This window comes from Aulonocara stuartgranti, assembly GCF_965226115.1.
Source record: "Aulonocara stuartgranti genome assembly, chromosome: 14".
NCBI lineage: Eukaryota > Metazoa > Chordata > Actinopteri > Cichliformes > Cichlidae > Aulonocara > Aulonocara stuartgranti.
The window spans coordinates 16,858,948-16,880,129 of NC_138950.1; the positions used below are offsets into that span (position 1 = coordinate 16,858,948).

The 21,182-nt window shown below is 44.1% G+C and overlaps 1 protein-coding gene across 3 annotated transcripts in view; it reads left to right on the forward strand.

Moving 5' to 3' along the window:
- LOC309688027 (protein CASP-like) overlaps nucleotides 1–21,182 on the forward strand; it is a 62,148-nt gene extending 40,966 nt beyond the window's left edge. Inside the window, exons 10-23 of one of the 3 annotated variants that reach the window (XM_082503444.1) lie at nucleotides 314–418; nucleotides 1,730–1,918; nucleotides 2,167–2,225; nucleotides 2,512–2,554; nucleotides 2,725–2,821; nucleotides 4,127–4,942; nucleotides 5,633–5,716; nucleotides 6,189–6,290; nucleotides 6,404–6,951; nucleotides 7,044–7,185; nucleotides 7,880–8,167; nucleotides 8,271–8,459; nucleotides 10,163–10,427; nucleotides 10,822–16,852. In XM_082503444.1, coding sequence (XP_082359570.1) covers nucleotides 314–418; nucleotides 1,730–1,918; nucleotides 2,167–2,225; nucleotides 2,512–2,554; nucleotides 2,725–2,821; nucleotides 4,127–4,942; nucleotides 5,633–5,716; nucleotides 6,189–6,290; nucleotides 6,404–6,951; nucleotides 7,044–7,185; nucleotides 7,880–8,167; nucleotides 8,271–8,459; nucleotides 10,163–10,427; nucleotides 10,822–11,329 — 3,435 coding nt within the window. In that variant the 3' untranslated portion in view covers nucleotides 11,330–16,852. Of the gene's footprint in view, nucleotides 1–313; nucleotides 419–1,729; nucleotides 1,919–2,166; nucleotides 2,226–2,511; nucleotides 2,555–2,724; nucleotides 2,822–4,126; nucleotides 4,943–5,632; nucleotides 5,717–6,188; nucleotides 6,291–6,403; nucleotides 6,952–7,043; nucleotides 7,186–7,879; nucleotides 8,168–8,270; nucleotides 8,460–10,162; nucleotides 10,428–10,821; nucleotides 16,853–17,102; nucleotides 17,307–19,062; nucleotides 19,176–19,278; nucleotides 19,396–19,532; nucleotides 19,617–19,865; nucleotides 19,923–20,009; nucleotides 20,091–20,185; nucleotides 20,251–20,353 lie in introns of those variants that run through there. The other 2 variants (XM_082503445.1, XM_082503446.1) reach the window with 2 other exon arrangements.

The following is a 21,182-nucleotide window of genomic DNA, read 5'->3' on the forward strand; positions in this document are numbered from 1 at the left end:
GATTTTAAACAGAGTAAAAGGGGAGGGGTTTTGCATATGAACAAAAACTTTTATTCCCGCTTTCTTGGGCTCACTATTCCCATTTTGTCTGTCTCGAAGGATGTGTTAAATAGCTCTTTAATTTTTTCTCCAGGGCTAGCGGAAAAAATGAGACAGGTTGAGTAGGGAAAACGGGAAAGCGTGTACATTAAAATTAACACTGAACTCACACAGAAGTGATCTGCGTTAAACTTTAGATTAATAGTGTTTTAACTGTAGGAACCTGCGACACAGAATTTTCCCTGAACGTTTCTCCTTTTCTTTTTCTTTCCAGCGAGCAGAAGCAGCTCAGAGAGAGGCAGAGTCAGTCAGAGAGCAGCTGTCCTTGAGCAACCAATCCCAGCAGCTCAGCAGCCCGGCCAAGGCTGACCCAAACACGGTAACACGTTTCACTCATTCACTGGATTGATAGGCTAAAGATCAGCTTGGCCTTTTTATGCTACACTGACAGACTGATTAATGGCTCAGTCACACTAGAGTAAAAATAGGGTGGCAACCTCTTTGCCACTAGGAAAAATAGGCGGTTGCTCAGTGATTTAAATAAATCTTTTGCAAGTCGTTGCTGGAACAAACTGATCATCCAAAGGCTGAGCATGCAACACCATCGACCTTTAGCAGACCACTTTTGATCGCAAGGCGACTGCATAGATCCCCTTGTGGGAGGCAGCCTGTCTCCAAACACACACAGTCCAGCTCGGACCGACTGCCATCACTCTGACAGATTGGTGAAGGTTTGCAAATAATTGCCATTTAATTTTTAAACACAGACAGATTGATTGCAATGTGTTGGCAGTCTGAGCGAGCATGTGCCGATAAACGCAACTCAGCTGTCCGTCTCTGCAGTTGGGAGCTTGGCTCAAGTGGTTGCCTGCTTCTGGTTATATTTCTGTATATATGTTAGGTTGTGCACATCATCATTTTTAAATCACTGTCCTGCAGCAACTATATCATTATTTGTGGAGGAACATTTTCATTTCTGTTACAAATCCATGAGGTTCTGACTGAATTCTGATTACGAGTAGATAATGTGAGTTTCGTTGTATGTAGATGCCAATAGATTTGCCACAGTTGATCACCATTATCACAAACAGATTTTATGTAATTGCCAAATCAACCCATTCAGTTACACACTGATCACAGCAAGAGTCTTTTTGCCTTTTTATTACCATCTTAATGCAAGTTGCTTTAAAGATGGCAACTGACTGCGAGTGGTGGCAGACCAGATTGCTGGTTCACTGCATTTGGTCACAGTAATTATTGCCGTGCCCTGGTCTCCCTAGTGACTATAGCTTTAAGCCTCACTTTATGGATAGACTTTAGTCACTGGTATTAAAGGTCAGATGCTGGAGTAACCAGTTAAGCTTCCTTAAGAAGTAAGATGTGATTGGTATATGGATTAACTGATTTATTGGATTTAACCAATAGCTTGCAGACATGGGACTTGGTTAGTGTACAGCTACTACTGTTCCGCCAAAGTTATCTACTTTCCTTTGGTATGAAGTGATTGTGATTGATTGCATCATCTGTGGCTATGAATCTGAAGAAGTAAGCCTTTTGACGAGATAATCAATATTGATCAGCTTTGTTTGACACAAAACATCCACTGATGAAATTATTCATTTGATAGAACTTGAGACTATATGTGGCTGGAGACTTACTCAGTTAAACTGCCTAACTTTTTGGACTTTAGGAACAGTTGGAAGAGGTGGCGTCCCATTCAAATCTGGAGGCGGAGCTCAGGGCCAAAGAAAGAGAGACTGCCCAGCTGGTGGAAGATGTGCAGAGACTGCAGGCCAGCCTGACCAAACTCCGAGAGACCACCAGCTCCCAGATCTCACAGCTGGAACAGCAGCTTAGCAGCAAATCCAAAGTTCTGAAGGTACCAACGCAACAAACATCTGATTTTGGTTGGAAGCCACTTTAACTTTTCATTTATAATGACAAGCTACGTAAGTTTTACTAACTTACGTAGCTTGTCTTTTTCCCGTTTGCTTAACCCTATTCACCAGTTTACACCCTTCGTTGTGTAGAGTTAAGTAAATAATAGAAACGCAGGATCTACTGAGATCCAAGTGTTGATTTGTATTATTGTTTTAATTGTCTTTGTTGCATCTTTGCAATGTGTAGGAGCTGGAGGAGAAGCTGCAGAAGCAAGCTGACTATGAGGAGGTGAAGAAGGAGTTGAGGTGAGGAGTGAACACAGGCATTTGTGTGTCCTGTACAGATCTGTTTATTGCACGAGTCTGATGTCTTTAGACACGTGCAGTAAACAGAAGATGTGTCTCTTCATTTAATGTGGGTAACTCAATTGGGTGCCCTTACGTAGGCGAAGCCTTTGTGTTTGTAGTTTTGTATCGTCAGTCTCGCTCTTTGTCATTAAAAAGAAAGACATAGAAAAGTTAGCATCCTGTGTGTTTGTGTATATTTGGCGGTTTTCTCATGCTTGCTTTTTTTCCCTCCCTCCTTTCTCAGTATCCTCAAGGCTATGGAGTTTGGAGCATCCGACTCTGTGCAGGTAAGACTAAGCAGCAGACTGTAGACTTGAGGTTGCAGCCACTAAGTTATTGACAAAGCAAAAATTGCACAACTAGATCAGTAAACATGACCATCTGAGAGGAGAGGCTGGAGAAAAGCTGTGTCAAAAGCTTTAATTTCCCCCTCTGTTTCTGATCTCCTTTCTGCCAGGACTCATCCAAACCCCTGGAGGTTCTGTTACTGGAGAGGAACCGAAGTCTTCAATCGGAGAGCGCCGCTTTGCGCATCGCCAACACCGAGCTCAGCGGTAAGTCTTATGTTGCTGTAAGGACCGGGTTCATCGACACCGGACAAACTGCTTTCACAAAACAAAAAAAAGAGAGAAGGTCAAGGGAGATTATGAGGCTTTAGCTGCAGTTCAAGTCATCAGGGAAGTGCATACAATCTTGTGTGCATATAGATGGTCTTTCTCTGAGAATACTTAACTCGTAATGTTTGCGGAATTATTTGCACCACAGCAGCCCACATGTACAGGTTCATTGGTCGAAAAAAAAAATAATGCAAAAGTCATGCAAAACTTTCTCATGGTTTGGAAATGTTGCTGGTGTAGTCCCGCTCTTCATGGAAGGGAGGAAAAGGCATCTTTGGTGTTTTGTAAATACCCCAGCAGGAGGTCAACCTGAACGGTAACGGAGCCGCATTACACAAGAACGAGGACAACGTGCAATGCCCCCGACATTAGGACTCTTGCCCTCTGCAACAGTGTTTATGGGTTTGAAATGTCATGGCTTTAGGCATGAATAGCTGAATAGCTTTGAATTGATTAACATTCACAGTGAGAGGAGCTTACTGTCTTACTCAATCATGTTAAGTCTCAATGGTTATGCATTAGAATAATATTTCTCCCAGCGATTATTATCAAGATGGGTTCTAGTAGTTACAAGACTGAGAAAATATATTTTTTGTCTGTATTTGTTCTGGTGAATAGAAAAATGTATTCAGTAGAACTCTCTAGGAGACAAGCAGCCGAGGGCCTTTGTTTTGAGTCAGCAGAGCTGTGCAGTCTGTCTTTTGGTGACATGCGTCTTTTTTCTGTTAAGCCAAACTAATTTCAGAAGTTTTTTTTATTTATTTATGTTTTTTCACCTGGATGTATTTTTCTGGACTAAAAACAATGTTACTACACCTACAATGGAATAAATCGGTGTGTAAGGACACACTGCAGCAGCATGGAAGAGGACTTGGTGTATTGGCTATCTAAGGACATCATCTTGCTCTGTCCAGTTACTTCTGCTTTGCCTGCAGCAGAGAGAGAGGGAAAAAGAGACTGAGCCCTGGGCCAAGCTAATCTGCCTAAGTGGCACAGTGTCAATTGTTTTGTTTGTCCTTTTTTTTCCCTCCAGGCTGTGGCTTACAAGAAAGGTTGAAATCACAAATGCATGGGCACTTGCCTGGGGGGGTTGGCAAAAAAGGAAACAGAGTTCACTAATTTGAAAAAGACTTGATTAAGACAACTTTCAACGTTTGTTATTTTATTTTTTCTCTCTCGTTTTGGAACCCCTTTTTTGTTGACTCCCCCCATAATGCATGGTGTGTCTGACCTTTCTTGTAGGGTCAGCCGGGCGAAAAGGGACAGAAGAGTCCACAGCGAAGGAGGAGACCGCGCCAAGCGACCCCTCTTCCTCACCCCCTCCTCCCCCTCCCTCTCTTCCGTCCTCCTCACAGCGCCCCCTGTCTCGCACTCACACGGACCCTCTCAACACTGCCACCACCACCACCAGCAGCAGCAGCAACAGCAGTGAAACGCTCCCTTTCGCTCCTACGGGCATTGGACAGGACTTCTACTCCCCCGTCTTCCCTCTGGTGGGTGGTAAGATGGCTTTGAACTCCTTGATTCAGCGGCAGCTGCTCCAGACCTTCTACTCAAAAGCCTTGCAGGAGTCCTCTGGAATCCCCAGTGGGGCTCTACTGTTCACCCCCTTCACGCCAACCCTCAGCTCCATCCCTACCTCCACCCCTGGCTCAGGGTCTGCTGCCATCCCTCTAGCAGCCAGCAGCCCCCAGCCACCTCCAGCCAGCCCTGACATGGCTCCTGTTAACGGGAGCAGTACAGCTGGCAGCGCCCCCTCCCCATCACCAAGCCACTCTGATGCTAATACAGGAAGTGTTTTGGACGGGGAGGACATGGACACAGCGGAGATTGCTCGGCAAGTGAAAGAGCAGCTGATCAAGCACAACATTGGTCAGCGTGTGTTTGGTCATTATGTGCTGGGACTGTCCCAGGGATCAGTCAGCGAGATCTTGGCCAGACCAAAGCCGTGGAACAAGCTAACCATCAGGGGGAAGGAGCCGTTCCACAAGATGAGGCAGTTCCTCGCCGATGAGCAGAACATCCTCGCTCTGCGCAGCATCCAGGGACGGCAGAGAGGTGAGTCTGCGTTCCTGTATTGTTGTCTGTGCGTGGGGGAGTGTGTGTGTCTTGCATGTTGTGTGTATGTGTGTAAAGCCCTGCATAGAGCAACTGATTAGCTTGTCAATATGGACTAGCTTTTTTATTTTTCTTTCTCTTTCCTAACTCCCATTCTGTGCCCCACCTGTGTTTTTTGAATGAGCTCCTAGTCACGCACTGATCCCAAGAGCCTCTCCTAGCTATCGTGGTCAATACAGAAACCTTTCACACATCAATAGGATTGATCGGTGGGAACTAGGAGAAAGGCAGGGGTACTGTTAACTACGGGTAGATTCGATTAGCCTGGGCTTGCCTTTCTTAACGCATCAAGACATTGCTGATTGAAGTTGGTCTCAGAGGTACATAAAAAATATACCACAATTTGCCAGCGAGTCATAGATGGTCCATGTTGGTATTCCCATGTTTGATAGCTGCCACTAGGCCGTCTCTGTGGTGGCTTTATTATAACTTTTGGAGGTAGAAGTTGGAATCCTACTTGGGCCACAGATGGTTAAGATCAATGCATTTATGGTACTATATAATGTGCATTGGAAGGAACAGACACTTATTATGTTTGCAGAGCATTGTAAGGCACCATTTAGTCTAGCTGTAAAAGGAAAAAAACACACAAGTGCTGTAACATAGTGTGTGGTATATTGTTTTTAACAGAGGGCTCAGGCCAGCCCCAGCTTAGCCGAGTGTTTCAGGACGCTCCGAAGCGGAGAACCCTCTCCGATACAGCTTCACACACAGGTCTGTCCCCTTCACACACGGAGATTCTAGCACGTTCTGTCTGTGTGGCATGTTTGTGTTGGGATGTTTCTGTGTTGTGTGTGCCTATGTCGCCATATATTAATTGCGGGCAGGCATACAGATATAAATGTGCCTTGAAGGTAACCGCACAGTTTCAGTGACTTGCGTCAAAGGAAAAGCCAGCATGTGTATTTAGGGATTTTATTGGTAGTTGTTATTCTGCGGGGAGTATTTACTATACGAACCCTGCAGCACGTGTGCATGTGCAAGCTCTAAAGGGACCTGAGAAATTATGACAATCCCTCCAGTGTAGTTGCCTTGAAGCTCAGTGGTGGGAATGTTGTTCTTTGTGCTGTGCTATGGTGTAATTCTTCCATCAGCGTCTCCTCTTTATCTGTTCTGTTAGTATTCCCAGCGTTTTAATCTGACGAGGTATTCCGTCTCCTCCCATTCCCTCATCCTCTCTTTCCAGGTAACATCACCGCTCGTGTGCGCACCCCAGAGGCAGGTTCTGATGAAGCTATCAAGTCCATACTGGAGCAGGCCAAAAGAGAGCTGCAGGTGCAGAAAGCTGGTAAGTTGGAGTTATTTATTTAATTTCCCCCCCCCCCCCCGTCTTCTCCGGGGCATTTAAGGTGCCCATGATGGCTGTGTCTGTAATGAAGGCCGTTTTTCTCCTCTCTGTAGACTTGTCTCATGCTCAGCCGTCCTATGCAGGACTGAAAGGGGGAGGTGGAATAGGAAGTGGAGGGGGGAGCGGATCAGACGAAGCCATCCGCTCCATCCTAGAACAAGCTCGCAGGGAGATGGAAGCCCAACAGGCCGCACTGGAGCCCATCCTTAAAGCATCATCTTCCTCTTCGTCATCAGTGTCACTATCACAGAGGGACATCCTGAGCTCATCTCTTACCGCCCCGCTTCCCCCTTACAACCCCCTGGCCCTTTCCCTCAAGAAACCTCCCAGCTCCCTCTTGTCCTCGCCCTCATCCCCGTCTCCAATTCTGGACTTTAGCTCCAGCGTGAAGAGAGAGGGCCGCAGCTCTTCGGGGGTCGATATGTCTGCTGATGGAGCTCTCAGGATGGGTCGGGGCTCAGAGGGACTGTCCCGCTCCGGAAGTGCCGGAGGAGCAGGTTACTGGAGAGAGCAGTGGTGGAGCAACATGCAGACGGATCCGCGAAGGACCATGTCCAGCCAGATAGGAGAAGAGAACCACAACCAGGAGGACTCTAAAGAGGTGAGGTTTAGGGGCAGTTCCAGAGTTTCATGGCTTTGCTTTGACTGTCCATTGGTTGCACGTCTGAAGTCTTCTCCCTCCGCGGGGTTTAGGGTATACTGACCGACAGTCTGTCTCGACACAAACCGTGGAACAAGTTGAACCAGAGGAGCAGAGAGGCGTACCTCCGCATGCAGCCTTGGCTCAACGGAGACCAGGGGCAAAACGCACACATCCAGCAAACTCAGAACCAAGGTAAACAAATCACATGCAAATACACACACCGACACACACCATATATTATGCCGGAACGCTACTCTGAAAGCCTGATTAGAGCTAGTGGCTAGTTGTTACTGTCACTCTGTCACTCACCCCACCCGCCCTCCTCCTCATCCCCCTCGTCCTTCTTGCTTCCATCCCACCCACCGTCTCCCCCCTCCTGCTCACTTCTCCTCCCACTATCCCCCTCCTCCCCCCACATCCCCAGTGCTGTGGCAGTGTCAGCCAGCAAGCTGCTGGTTTGTCATGTCATAGACAAGTTAGTGTTGCAGCGCCAGATGGCAGCTCTGCATGTGTGTGTCTGCGCGCATGTGTGCGTGTGCGTACATGCACGTGTGTGTCTCTTTTTCTCTCTGGGGGTGTAAACAGCAGCTAATGTACACTGACAGCTCCTCATGACTGCTCTCTTCCAGCCTGCTGAGCTGCACAGCGGCACTACACAGACAGAGACAGGGAGATGAAGGAATAGGAGGAGGAAGCCAAAAAGGCTTCAAACTGAAAACTTAAGCACCTTTGCTGTTTGTTCAACAGGAGTTAAATTAGTCGATGTAATTTGACTGAAGTCCCTCCTGAACCCAGCAGGGAGAGGAGATGAAACTAGTGTCGCCTCGCATAGTTACACGTCGCCTAACCTGTGCGAACTTTCTCATTCTGTGTCGTGCTCGAGCAGAGGGTACTCCCAAGACATCAGCAAGCTGCAGCCCCGCTCCAGAGTCCCCCCTCAGTTCAGCTGAAGAATCTGTCAATGGTCTCACTGGGGACCCACTTGCGTCACAGTCCTCCAGTCTCAAACCTCCGTCTGAGGATCCTTCAGGTGGGGAGTCTCAGCCGGGCACCCCGCTGCCTCTACCAGGTCACTCGGGTCTGAGCATCCAGGAGATGGTTGCAATGTCTCCTGAGCTTGATACCTATGCCATCACCAAGAAGGTTAAGGAGGTGCTAACCGATAATAACCTGGGTAAGACCTTTTTTTTTTTTTTTGTTTTTTGCTCTTATGCTCAATTGTGGTGTTGTACTTTTCTGTGTAGTTTAACTGGTTCCATTTTCTTTCTCCAAACCAGGTCAGCGTCTGTTTGGGGAGACTATCCTGGGTCTGACTCAGGGTTCTGTCTCAGACCTGCTGGCCAGGCCTAAACCCTGGCACAAGCTGAGCCTGAAGGGCAGGGAGCCCTTTGTCCGCATGCAGCTCTGGCTCCAGGACCCACACAGCGTGGAGAAACTTATGGACATGAAACGCCTGGAGAAGAAAGGTGTGTGTGTGTGTGTAACAAAAAGCTCAATGAGTAGAAATAGATGCATACTCTATATACAGCACAGCATGCTGTCAGAAATAATAATCGAAAGGCTCAGAAAACCTTTCATGTTTTGTGCTTAAGCATGCATTTATTTGAGAAATATGCTCACAAAAAAACAAAGCAAAAAAACCACACACAAGCAGCAGCCTTTGAATTACACATGCACATCTGCACACAATATCCTTTGTGCAGGACAGCAGAGCATGTTGTGCAGATCACAGTCATCTTGGTGTGATGTCAGTACCAATCAGGACTGCAGACATCACGTACTGTATTCAATGTGACAGCTAGGCGACTGCCGGGGGCCTGCTTACTCACAGTCATCAGCACTACTCTTCATCATCGTCATCAACATAATAATCATCAGTGTCTATAAGCTCATATTTTTATCATTTATTAGCCCATTGCCCGCTCCATCACTCCATCATCCTGCACTCTTTTCTGTCAGGAGGATACGTTTAGGAATCAAAAACCCCCAATAGGCCTGCTTCATAACCCTCCCCCTCCTCCCTCGCTGCCTCACAGTGACCCCGCACTGCCCACTTGAAGCAAACAGGGTATGGATATTTGAACCTGCCAGTGGGCACAGCCGTCCAGGATCAGCTTACCCTGCTGATATCACAAACTACGCACAAGGGCGAAAAACACAACTGACCTTACGCCTGTGTGGTCGGGGGGTTGGACTGGTGGGGTTGCACTACATTCAGCTTCATGTTAGATTATTGACCAAGAGTAATGCATCCAAATAGCAATGGGCAATAGTTCTGGCTACCAGCAGAGCCCAGAGGAAAGACATGGACCTAGTCCAAAGTTACCACATTTGACCTCTCACCCTTGTGGTGCAAGCCTGCGAGGCGGCGCACAACTTTGAGAGCGCTCTAACCTTGCTCTGAGGGGCTTTTCCCTGCAACACTAATGTATCTGGCAGCATGTATTGGGGTTGGGAAAATGTCAACCTCATACGAAGCTGCCATGAGCTGTTCATTTTCAGTTGCTGGCGCCCCAAGTGAACGGTGCTGCTTGTTTGCTGTAAAATGGAAGAGATGCATTCATTGTTACAACTGGTGAGAAAGACGAGAGCACCACCTAGTGGCTGATTGGGAGGCTGGCGGCATTAGTTGTCAGACCTGTTACGCTGTATGAAAACGGAGCAGCTTTATTACTCCAAGTCTTTGTCATCATCTTGCTAATCTGCATTGAGCTTGGCTCAACTGCAGCTGATTCAGAGCTCAGTAATAGGGGTTATTGCCGAGAAGAGAGACTCCATCTCCTGCCTCAGGGCTTTTGATGGAAACACGATTACACATTAACAGCGGAAATTCAAAGGCAATCAGTGTTTTCTTATTGAATGGCAAACCTTGCTGACAAATCTTTTACCTGTTTATGTTCCAGCTGAAGTCCCACCTCTCTGCTGCTCTGCTGTCTTTATATGTTAATGCAGCACATTTTATATAACTGCTTAAATGTCATGTGGTACAGCTATTTATGCATTTTTAAATGTAATCCTTCACTTGTATTGAAATGTCTCTGTTATGCACTGTAGTTTGCATCTGTGGTTTTTACTGGTGTTGCCAGCTTTATCATTGAAACTCCCCATTCATTTGTAGATTTATTAATGTATTCACTGGATGACCCATTTCTCCCTCTTTCCCATCCAGCATACATGAAGAGGCGGCTGAGCTCCTTGAGTGATGGCCATTCTGTGGACGGAGGCTTGGTGGGGTCAGAGTACATGCAGGGCTCCCAGAGCCCAGGGCAGCAGCAGCTGAAGAAGCCCAGGGTGGTGCTGGGCCCTGAGGAGAAGGAGGCTCTGAAAAGGGCTTATCAGCAGAAGCCCTACCCCTCCCCCAAAACCATTGAGGAGCTGGCCTCCCAGCTCAACCTAAAGACCAGTACTGTTATCAACTGGTTCCATAACTACAGGTCAGCATTTAGGAGAAAAAAAGATGGACTCCTGCTAAATTCTTTCTGTTGTTCTGCATTTATTAGCTGCTCTCTGATGGATTAAATATAGTTTACCTGAAGTTAACACGATAAGGATCTCATGTCTTTGTGAATAGTACCTCTGTTCAAATTCCTTGTTTTATTGAAATACATTAGTGGGTTCGTCTTGACTTTATCTGCGGATAAATGAATTGTCTAAATCTTTGTGTACGACTCTGCCAGATCACATTGTGTTTTTGTTGCACTGTTAGTCCAAATGCGTAAGCTGTTCCCTGTTCATCGAAAATATTTTGACATTAGTAGAGTGTATTGTATTCCACAAATTGAATTTCAGGATTTAATTAGCGTGACTGAACTCATGTTTCCCTCTTAGGTCACGTATTCGGCGAGAGCTCTTCATAGAGGAGATCCAGGCAGCTGGAGGGGTAGGGCCTGGCAGCGAAGCGGGATCGCCTTCCCTCCGTGGGTCCAAATCAGGAGAAGGGGACAGCTGCGATGGGACGGAATCTGAGGGCACAGTGGAGACACGCCAATCTCTGGGCATTGGCTTGGAGGATCACAGAGGAGCATGCAAAGACCACGACATGGAGGCTGAGTCTGAGGCAGGGGGCTCTAATAATTCCCCTGCCCAGTTAGACTGCACCGCCACAGGCTTGGCCGGGCCGGGCTCCAGCGGTGGACAGGGTGGACTGGGGCTTTTCAGCCTCACAGAGGCATCCTCCAGTAGCTCTGCCTCTAGTACTAACATCCCAGCCTCTGGCCCTGCCAGGAACCCCAGGGACAACAATCTGCGCAAGAAGAAAGCAGCCAATCTCAATAACATCATCCACAGGCTGGAGAAGGCTGCCAGCAAAGAGGATCCCTCAGAGTGGGAGTTCTAGCTCCCCCTGATCATCCTTCATCCTTCTCGTCTCATAACCTCACGACCTCTAACCTTGGACCCCTCCTGCTCTGTTCCAGTTGGAGAGTGGACACAGCCAAAGTCAAGCTCAGCAGCCATTTTTATTACGTAGAAGCTTTCCAAAAAGAGGAAAGAAACAAAGAGTGGTTGGCAAAACCCTTAAAAAGAAGATTTACTGAATACGTAGAAGAACAAAATAAGAGAACTTAATTGTTTCTCCTGGTTTTTTTTGTTTGTTTTTGTTTTTAAAAACTGCGTTTTGTTTTTGTACTGAGAAAAGCACTTAGCCGTCCTGCTGGCCTCTGGCCCTGCTGTACCTCCCCCTATCACCAGCCACTGGTGCACCAGACTGGTTAGTCCTGAGCTGGGGTCTGACCCACAGCTGGGGTTGAAACCTGGACTCAGTAACACAGGCAAGGCCTGACACAGCAGCTGTCACAGTGATAGACACTGATAGATGATAGATAGAGACAGGAACTCTCTTACAAGAACTCTCACTTTCTTAAAGGAGATTTTTTTCCGCTCTTCTTCTCACCTCCCAAGTGTCCACAAACCTCCCCTCACTCAGTGAGATGCCTCATTTTTCACACTGTAGAGTGACTGTTACAAACCCTTTGCCTTTTTCACTCACTGCGTGTGTGTGCGTGTGTTTGTATGTTAGGGGTTGTGTCAGTGTGCACCTGTGTGTGTGTGTGCGAGAGTGTATACACACCCAGAAAAAAGAGGAAAAAAAAGAAATGGTGTGTATGTGTATTCTCTTCTCAATGGCAGCATGTTTTCATTTTTTTAATCTCACTCCTACACTCTTAAGAGGGTAGTTGAAGGCCTGCTGGCTGAGCTGCCATGGTTACTGGTGTAAGAACGATGAACTTTGACCTGTTGTGTCCCATATCCTATCCTGCTGACAGCCATGTGATGGCCAGAAGGATGTGTAATTCCTCACAAAATACACACACTCATCTGAAGAGGAAGGAAGGAAAGAAGGACCCCTCTTTTTGCCTCCTTAAACCCTTCTTTTTAGGATGAAGGATGATCTGTTTTTTCTTTGTTTTGTTTTTAAATATTGCAATTTGGTTGCCAATAAGAGATTGCACAGTCTATTGACTCTAAAGAGTACAAAAATAGGGAATTTTAGGAAACATTTTTAATTAGTACAAAATAAGAACAGAAAAGACAAGAATAACAAGTTACTGTTTAAAAAAAGAAAGAAAGAAACAACAACCTTAGAATGGAATAATGTTGCATTGTTGACATACAATGAATTCACGTAGTACTGTAGCTGTCTGACATGGTGATACTATACGTGTCTCTCGTTGTTTTGGTTGTGCACGTCACAACTTTGCCCAGCACTGGACCTGCTGGGTGGGTGTGTTTGTGTGTGTGTGTGCGCGTGTGTGCGTGTATGTCCGCACCACCGACAAAATTTTCTCTGTTCACAAACACACATCTTTTTATAGGCCAAATCAGGAAGAGTGTGTGTACGTGTGTGTCTGTGTGCATTTGTTATTTGCCTGCATGTAAGTCAGGGTTGAGGTCAGTTCACTCAGAATTGGACCGATCGATCGATCGATTTGTCAATAATGAAATTCTTGATGGAAAATGGGGTTTTTTTTGGGTTTTTTTTAAGCAAATGAATTGCAGCGTGCAGAAACTTCTGCTGGTGAATTCGCCCCAACCCTGGTGTGAGTAGTTACCACTCTCCTCCAGTCTCTCCTGTATCCAGGGATGTAAGTCTTTTTTGCATTGAATTCTACTGTATACACTACAAATTATAAGGCATATCACCTCCTCCCTGTCCCACACAAGCCCTCAGTGCCTGTCAGCCCACTGCCTCCCCTTTGTTTGTGTGTTTGTGAGCGTGCGTGAGAGTTTGCGTGGATGCATGTGCACGCACGCCTGTCGTCAATACATGCGTGTGCACAAAGCGTGCGTGAGACTCGAGTGTTCAGTGTTTCCGATGAGTGGGGTCATATTTCGTATCTTGCACACACTACTAGTGCACAACTGACACCCTTCTTTAAGCTGTTTGATGCGTTACCATTACATTAATCTTCTCACAAAGTAGTGTAATACTATGATTTACTGTAGCTTGGTTTTATTGCTATTTTGCATTTATAGTTTGGTTTTTATTCCGCTTATTTATAGGTGCTGTATTTTTCATTTAATGTCTTATCATTTGAGTTGTCTATTTTTTAAGGGATTATACTGTTCCTGAGGGCAAGTAACATTTTTATTAGACGTATAGACTGCCGGCAGTATTGGTTAATATTTACAAAGATGTACTAGTTCTCATTTGTTTGTATATTCATGAATCCTAAAGTTTAGTGTCATTTCAATAGCTTTTGAAAGATGTGTTTTGCTACAGTTCATGCTCCCGTAAGCATAAAAAGCTCTTACCACAACTGTTATGCTCACACACACACAAAAAGAAACTGCTAAATAGAGAATCAAAGGACATATCAAGATCAGTGAATATATGATAGCATATCTGTTTTCCTGTTTTCTATCCTCCAATAATATTTGTTTGTTTGTTTGTTTGTTTGTTTGTTTGTTTTTTTTGTCCTTCCTTTTTTTCCCTTTTCCTGGGCAAGCCCAACACTACTGCTCGGCAGGGCACGCAGCTTTCTTTAGATGTAGACCTTGCCCACTCATTAATCACATTAACTTAATTAACTGGTCCAAATTATACACTTTGTCAAATAGGTCAAGTGAAATTACCTAAACATACGAACGCATGTTAACTTGAAAGAGGTCATATCTGCCAAATTGAGATTAGAGAAGTGTACCAGCTAGCAGGTGTGCTACGCCAGATCGAGCAGAGATAGCCAGCCTATGATTATGCAGAATTTCTATTGCAGTTAGTAACGAAGCACTTATTAGGATCTTTGTAAGACTTACCAGGACAGGGTCTGTAAACACTACAACAAGAGTACGATCCCGGGATCCTGGGAAGTGTATGCCTTTAAAAAAAAAAAAAAAAAAAAGTGGTTGTAAACCAAGCACAGATGCTTATCCACATTGTAACACTAAAAACAACAACAAAAAAGAATCATAAGATAGCTGTACCCATGTTTTCTATGTGATTAAACTGAGTTTCTGTCCAGCCAACCCTTATTTCAAACTACAGATGACTGTGTGACAGGCGGGCCGTTGTCCTGTGCAGGTGTAGATATCATGAGTATCAAACGTGTTGTTTTCTATTCACAAATCCCAACGTTTTTTTTTTATAGCCTCCCACTTTCCCCTCAGCGTATACTCGAGATAAGGCGGCAGCCCGTCAAAAGTTTAAATCGGACTTTCCAAAGCGTCTGTTAGTTGTTAAAAAATAATCGCCCAAACGTCGGCTCTCCCTGCCGTCGACTGATGTGAGACATCTGTCCCCTGCTGCGCGCTGAATAGTGATACTGCCTTCTGTTGGGACCGCTTGGACTGGACAGCCACAGTGTGTTTGTTTTATGGTGATGAATAGCTACTGTAAAGTATGAGCACTTAACCCATCAGTAATTATTTTCTTTTTTTTTTGTAATAGCCTGATCCATCCGCTCACCCGAACCGTGTGAGATCATCAGATTTGTGCCTTTAACTGCCAAGCAGGGCACCAAACTAGTGATGTCATTAGATGTAGAGGATTCCCCCCGATTCGTTCGCGATGCATCTCGCGTCCTGACCTGAAATTTGTTTCTCACGGTACTTTAAACTCGACTTCCATCAGCTCTCCGGAGAGGGTTTTATTTACAAACTAATTTGTTTGTTTGTTTGTTTATTTTTTTCCCACAATGCATTACTTACGTTGTATATAAACTGACTAGCAGCGAAAAAGGCCAGAGCATTGAATGAAGGAGGAAGCATGCAGAAATGGCATACACTGTAATAACACTGAATTTATTCATAGGGCATTTTTTGTATTTTTCTGTTTGTGTCAGGTTTGCTGTGACATTGATAAACGGCACTACAGGTATTGATAATGACACGTGCCAATTCTGATGGTTATTTGGAGGAAAAAAAAGAGAGAGATGTGTAAATACGGTCGATGGAGTAGCTATTAATTCACTATTGTCACGGTATGCTTTTGTTTTGAAGGCAGGAGGAGAGAAGGGACGATTCAGGACTTTTCCATGATCCACAGATATTTTTCTACAAATTTAAATCAGATGATTCTATACACTGTTGAATAACATTGTAAAGGTGTAACAGATGCTGTATATCATATCATGTTTTCTGAAGTCGTAAAGCTTTACTGTATGATCTGTTGAAGTAGTGGTTGTTCATTTGACATGTTTTTAGTTGTAATGGAAGCCCGAACAGCAGCACTGGTCACCATATTCAGGAGAAAAAAAGAAGAAAAAAAAATAAGAGAGAGAGAGAGACCTCAGATGTTTTTTGTAATACTTTTAAAATATATCTTATGAAGTGGGTTTTTGTAAGGAAACACTTTCTGAATCAGCGGTGCTGTATGCATAGCACACTCAGTAATACATACACACATAATACAGCACAATACACTCATGTTTTAAACCCTCCCCCCCTCCCTTAACCCCCTTTTAACTTTACTCACATGGCTTTTGTTATTGTTTTAAGTCTTAAAATCATTTCCCCGTCGTCTTTCACGCTTAAGCCTCGGAGATCGGCTCCGGGATAAAAAACATTTCATTCAGTACAAGACTTAAGATTTAAACAAAAAAAAAAAAAAAAAGAGGAAGCAAAAAGCCAAATAGTGACGTTAGTTATCCTCTTCTGTTGGAAAAAGGTCGCTGACTTTTTAAAATGTTGCATTTTTTTTTTTTTTTTACCCCTGTACATTGCTAGTGTCGTCGCTTCAGTTCACCCATAGCTTAAACCACAGTGTAGTCTGACAACCAAAATGACCTGGGGAGATCTTCACCCACCCACCCCCAACCTCCTCCCCATCTACCCCCACCCTAACCTCTTCCCTCCCCTTTTGGAAAGCTTTAAGATGCTTGTTGAGGCTTTAGCAAGTTCAGAGTATTGTTCTTTTTTTTTCTTTGATTTTTTTTTCCCTCCCCCCAACATGTCATCAACAACGTGAAAGTAATAATTCTCATCACTTTCTCCCAATGCTTATTTTTTTAATGAGTGTGTGCGTGCGCGTACGTGTGTGTTGTAGTACAAAAGGATGCATGACTGTAAAGGGATGGTCAAGATGTTTTTTGAAAGTCGTTTCCTCCCCCCTCTCTCCTTCCCCGTCCCTCTCCGCACTTCCGTCACTCCTGAGATGCTTTTTAACTCCTTCACGGTCTCCCTCCCTTTGGTTTGTTTTTCCTCATGTATCATTGTTTCTTTATCTTTCTATTTACTAAACGTATCATGTTGTTTGTTCTCAGCACTGTAAAACAGTCCCTTCTACAACATTGAAAAGCAATATCACTGTATGAAATGTTCACAATGTATTTGTTATGATTGACATTTGATTCATCATCATTATTATTCACATGCACCCTAGGTGTGATAATTGAAGTAAATCTCTTTTATACAAATACTAAAAGTGTGCTGTGGCTGTTTTTCTGTTCCGCGTTCACTCTGTAAAAGAAGTATTCTCAGAGAAAGAGATCAGTTGAGCTTGTTAGAAACAAAGAAAAGGGCTTTCACAGATGTTTTGGACTGCTTCTGCCTTTTATCAGCAGCTACAGGTGAGTTATGTTGGGTTATGTTTTATTATAAAAAAATTTTTTAAAGTCTACAGTTGGGAAGTTTTTTGAATCAGAGATGGTCTTAAAGTTGTTGTCTGTCTTCAGGACGTTACTCTGAGCTGCAGGTGGAGTTTGCAGCCGCGGTGCGTACCAGCGCCGAGCAGAAGGAGCTGATCCTGAAGCTGGAGCACGACCTGAGCACCGTCCAAGCCATGTCCTCCCTGCCGCGCCCCGATGCAGACGGGTCAGAGGTCAGCAACATGGGCAACATCCCCGAGCCGATCAAAGAGGCCTCTGCGACCTTTATCGGTAGGTCGCCGGGATGAAATGGAAAGTTGATGATGTTTGATCATGATGTGTTTGTTTGTTATTTGGATTCCTCACATGTCATCCCAAAACGAAACGCCACCTTTAGCCATAAAGTGGCCCCGCAGTTTAATTTATGATCAAAGTGGTGACAATATCAAACTGTTTAGAAATCGTTGGAAAGGACAAAGGATTTAAAAAACTAAAAAAAATATTAATTTGCAATAAAAAAATATTGCAAATGTTTTGTGCAGAAATGCTCAAAATAAAGAGTCACTGTGAAACAACTTTACCATTTACCATAAAATCAAAAAACCACATTTATTAGACCATTAAAACCCCCAATAAATATAGAGATTGTAGAAATGGTCAGAAACTAAAAATGAGATGACTTATTTGGCAAACAACAGACTGAATTCATGGTTTTATACCCAAATAGGACTTTTCTGAGAAATAAGCAAATAAATGACTGCATCTAAGTTAAATTATGATAATAATAATGATAATATGTGGTTTACTGTTTGTTTGTTTGTTTGTTTTTTCATCTTTTTTGTAAAACTAATTTGAAAATTGAAATGATTGGAAATAAAATTAAATTTATGGAGGAAAAAAAACCTGTTTTAGCATTAAAAATATTATTTTGATTAACCATAAAAAACCATGAAACATAAAACAAGATTTTGGTCATTACAGTACAGTTAATATAAGGCAGCAGTGGCATAAACCTTACAGTGGATGGTGGTCTAATAATGTAATTTGTATATTTCCAGGGTTATTTGCAGCCAAGGACCTTTTCATAATCCTCACAACACCTGTGTAATAAAACTGTAATAAGCTGTAGTAGAAGGCGGCTGACATGCACGCTACAAAACACTTATATTTCACAACGTCACATAAATGTATAGTTGAGTCCTTAAAAGTCAAATAGAAAGCTGCGCACATTTTTCATGCGTGTGAATGAGCCGCCTCTCAACAGCTTTCTGCCTGAAAACGCAGCTCACGGTAGACGAGATGTGGAAGTGCATAAAAATTACAGCCACCCGAGAAAAAAAACAACAACACTTAATGTTTCCTGTTTGCATATTTCGCAGCCAGCAGGCACTTTCGCCTTTTTATGACACCTTACATTTATTTTTCAAACACATTTTAATGCTAATGTTACCTCTGCTTTCATTAACGCACAGATAAAGCAAAGGATGGAGAGATAATATTCAATGTTCAGTGTTATTGGAGTCAATTATCACATTTCAAAACCATGAGCAGAGCGGAGAAAAAGGGAAGAAGACTCCAAATTAAGAAAAGAGTCGTTACAGATCACTGATGGTAAATCTGCATTCACATGCCTGTTGGCACTGGCTCATCTGTTGCCTTAAATTTCTATTCTACGTGTCAAAAAATGACAAATTATTAGTTTAATGTTTTTCCCTTCTAAGCCTACCGCTGGCACGCCTCGTAAACCGAATTATTCACCCAGCTTTGATACTGAAGTTTGTCTTTAGCACAGCTTCTCTAATTGAAGTCAGATAAATGTGCTGAAGGATGCTCCGCAGGGGGTTTGTCTGTTTTTTGGATTCTCACCTGATTAGAGGCGTTCGAGTGCTTTTCTTTCGTGTGTCAGTTAAAACCTGAGGGTCTGGTGAGTTGAGCGCTGTCTATCTTAATAATCAAATAAACCTCGCTCGCCTCTGTCTGATCTGAAACGTTAGCCATGCAAATAGAGGAAAAGATTCCCGGCATGTAAGTGCTGCTTTATCTGCAGGTTCAGGTGTGAGCGCCCAGCCTGAGCTTCCTCAGGGCCAGATGGACTCGCTGCTCTCCATCATCTCCAGCCAAAGGGAGAGGTTCCGCTCTCGCAACCAGGAGCTGGAAGCTGTGAGTCACACACACATATGCACGCGCACACACACGTATATTCATGTGTCTCTTTCGCTGGAGGGCTAATTCCTCTTCCCTTTGTTCCCTCTGATGCCTGTAGGAGAGTCGCTCCATGCAGCAGACCATGCAGGCCCTGCAGAATGAACTGGACAGCCTTAGAGCGGACAACATCAAACTCTATGAGAAAATCAAATTTCTGCAGAGCTACCCAGGCAGAGTATGTCTGAGAGATTCTTTCTGATGTCCAGTTTGGTTTGCTGGCACAAAATAAACCCAGTTTGGGTGTTTCAGTGGCTGATGAATGCTTAATTTGGATCGGTCTCCCCTCCCTCTTGTGTTTCCTCCCTGCTGCAGGCTGGAGGCAGCGACGACACCGTGATGCGTTACTCCTCCCAGTACGAGGAAAGACTGGATCCGTTTGCTTCCTTCAGCAAGAGGGTGAAAGTCACACACTTGAGATCAAATAAAAATGTTAAACGCTGTCATTTCTTAGAGGAGTTTCTTTGTTTTATGAGATAGTGATAATAAATAATGACTAAATGCAGAGTGATGTCTAAACAGGTGAAGAAGAACATGGATTAATATTCCACAAACAGTTGTTTTATCATAAAATAAATCAACTCTAGATTTTATATTCACACGTGCTGCCGGGAGATGTCGTCATAGTTCTGTGCGGTGTGTTTTCAGGAGCGTCAGCGCCGATACCTCAGCCTCAGCCCCTGGGATAAAGCAACTCTGGGCCTGGTAAGAATCTGAATCAAACATCAGACGCGTCTTCTGTGTGTCCGTGTGAACTTCTCATCTCACTCTCCGGTTGTTTGCGTCTCTCAGGGACGTGTGATTCTCTCCAACAAGATGGCCAGGACCATTGCTTTCTTCTACACTCTGTTCCTGCACTGTTTGGTCTTCTTGGTAGGTTTGCTTTCAGTACCGCGTGGCCTCCTCCGGTAGGTACATCTGCAGCTTCAGAGGAACAGGACTCACCTGTCACCTGTGATTATTTTCAGGTGCTGTATAAGACCGCTTGGAGCGAGAGCATTGGCAGAGACTGCTCAGCTTTCTGTGCGAAAAAGTGAGTGTGCCTCCTGCAGCGGACTCAGAAGCTCGTCACATAATGCAGCAGATAAATGCGATGTTTTATTTGACCCTTACGAGTGCTTCGCTGTTTGTCTCAGGTACGCTGACCACATCCACCGTTTCCATGAGAACGACCCAAACCTTTAAGCCGACCCACGGTGACATCATGACATGGCATCGGTGACATCAACACTGAGCAGCATGCATGTTCCTTAGAGAAGTTTACCTTTATTAAAGCTCCTTTATTCTTCCTGCAGTAGCTAATTTCACCACTAGGGGGCAGTTTAGGGCTGTGAACTGTAAATTAAAGGGTTGCTTGATTACTTGATGATTGGTAAGTTGCAGGTGATATACAAAACCATAATCTGACGTTTATTAGATAATACAATACTGAAAGTCAATCATTAACAGTATATATGAGACATGTGCTATTTAAAGCAGGTTTAATGAAGTTCTTCTTTATCTTTCTGGACTGAAGGGACCACGATACTCCTTATTCTTTTTTTTGTTTGTGCGGTGTGTTTAACTGGAACTGAAGATGTAAGTTTAGGTTGGTGGGTTTAACATTAAGACATTAACATTAAGTTTGATTGGTGGGTAAAAGCACAGCTTGAAGTTATATAGAAGGATTTTTGAGCAGATCCTGGTGGTGGAACAACACATACAGTAGTTAAGATTTTTTCATTCCTTTTTGCTCTATTTCGAATAATTAATGGGAGTAATAAGTGATTGGTAGGTACTAGTTTTAATGGTTTGTTACTGTTGTTTGTTATTAGGAGACCGTTTTCTTCTCGGCTGAGTGATGCAGTAATAGACTAAAGGTTACTGAGTCTGTGATCCTAATACTCAACGTCATTGTGCGTGTTTACCTGCTTTCTTCTCCCTTTCTGTCATTGCACATCTATTACAATAAAGACTATACAGCAA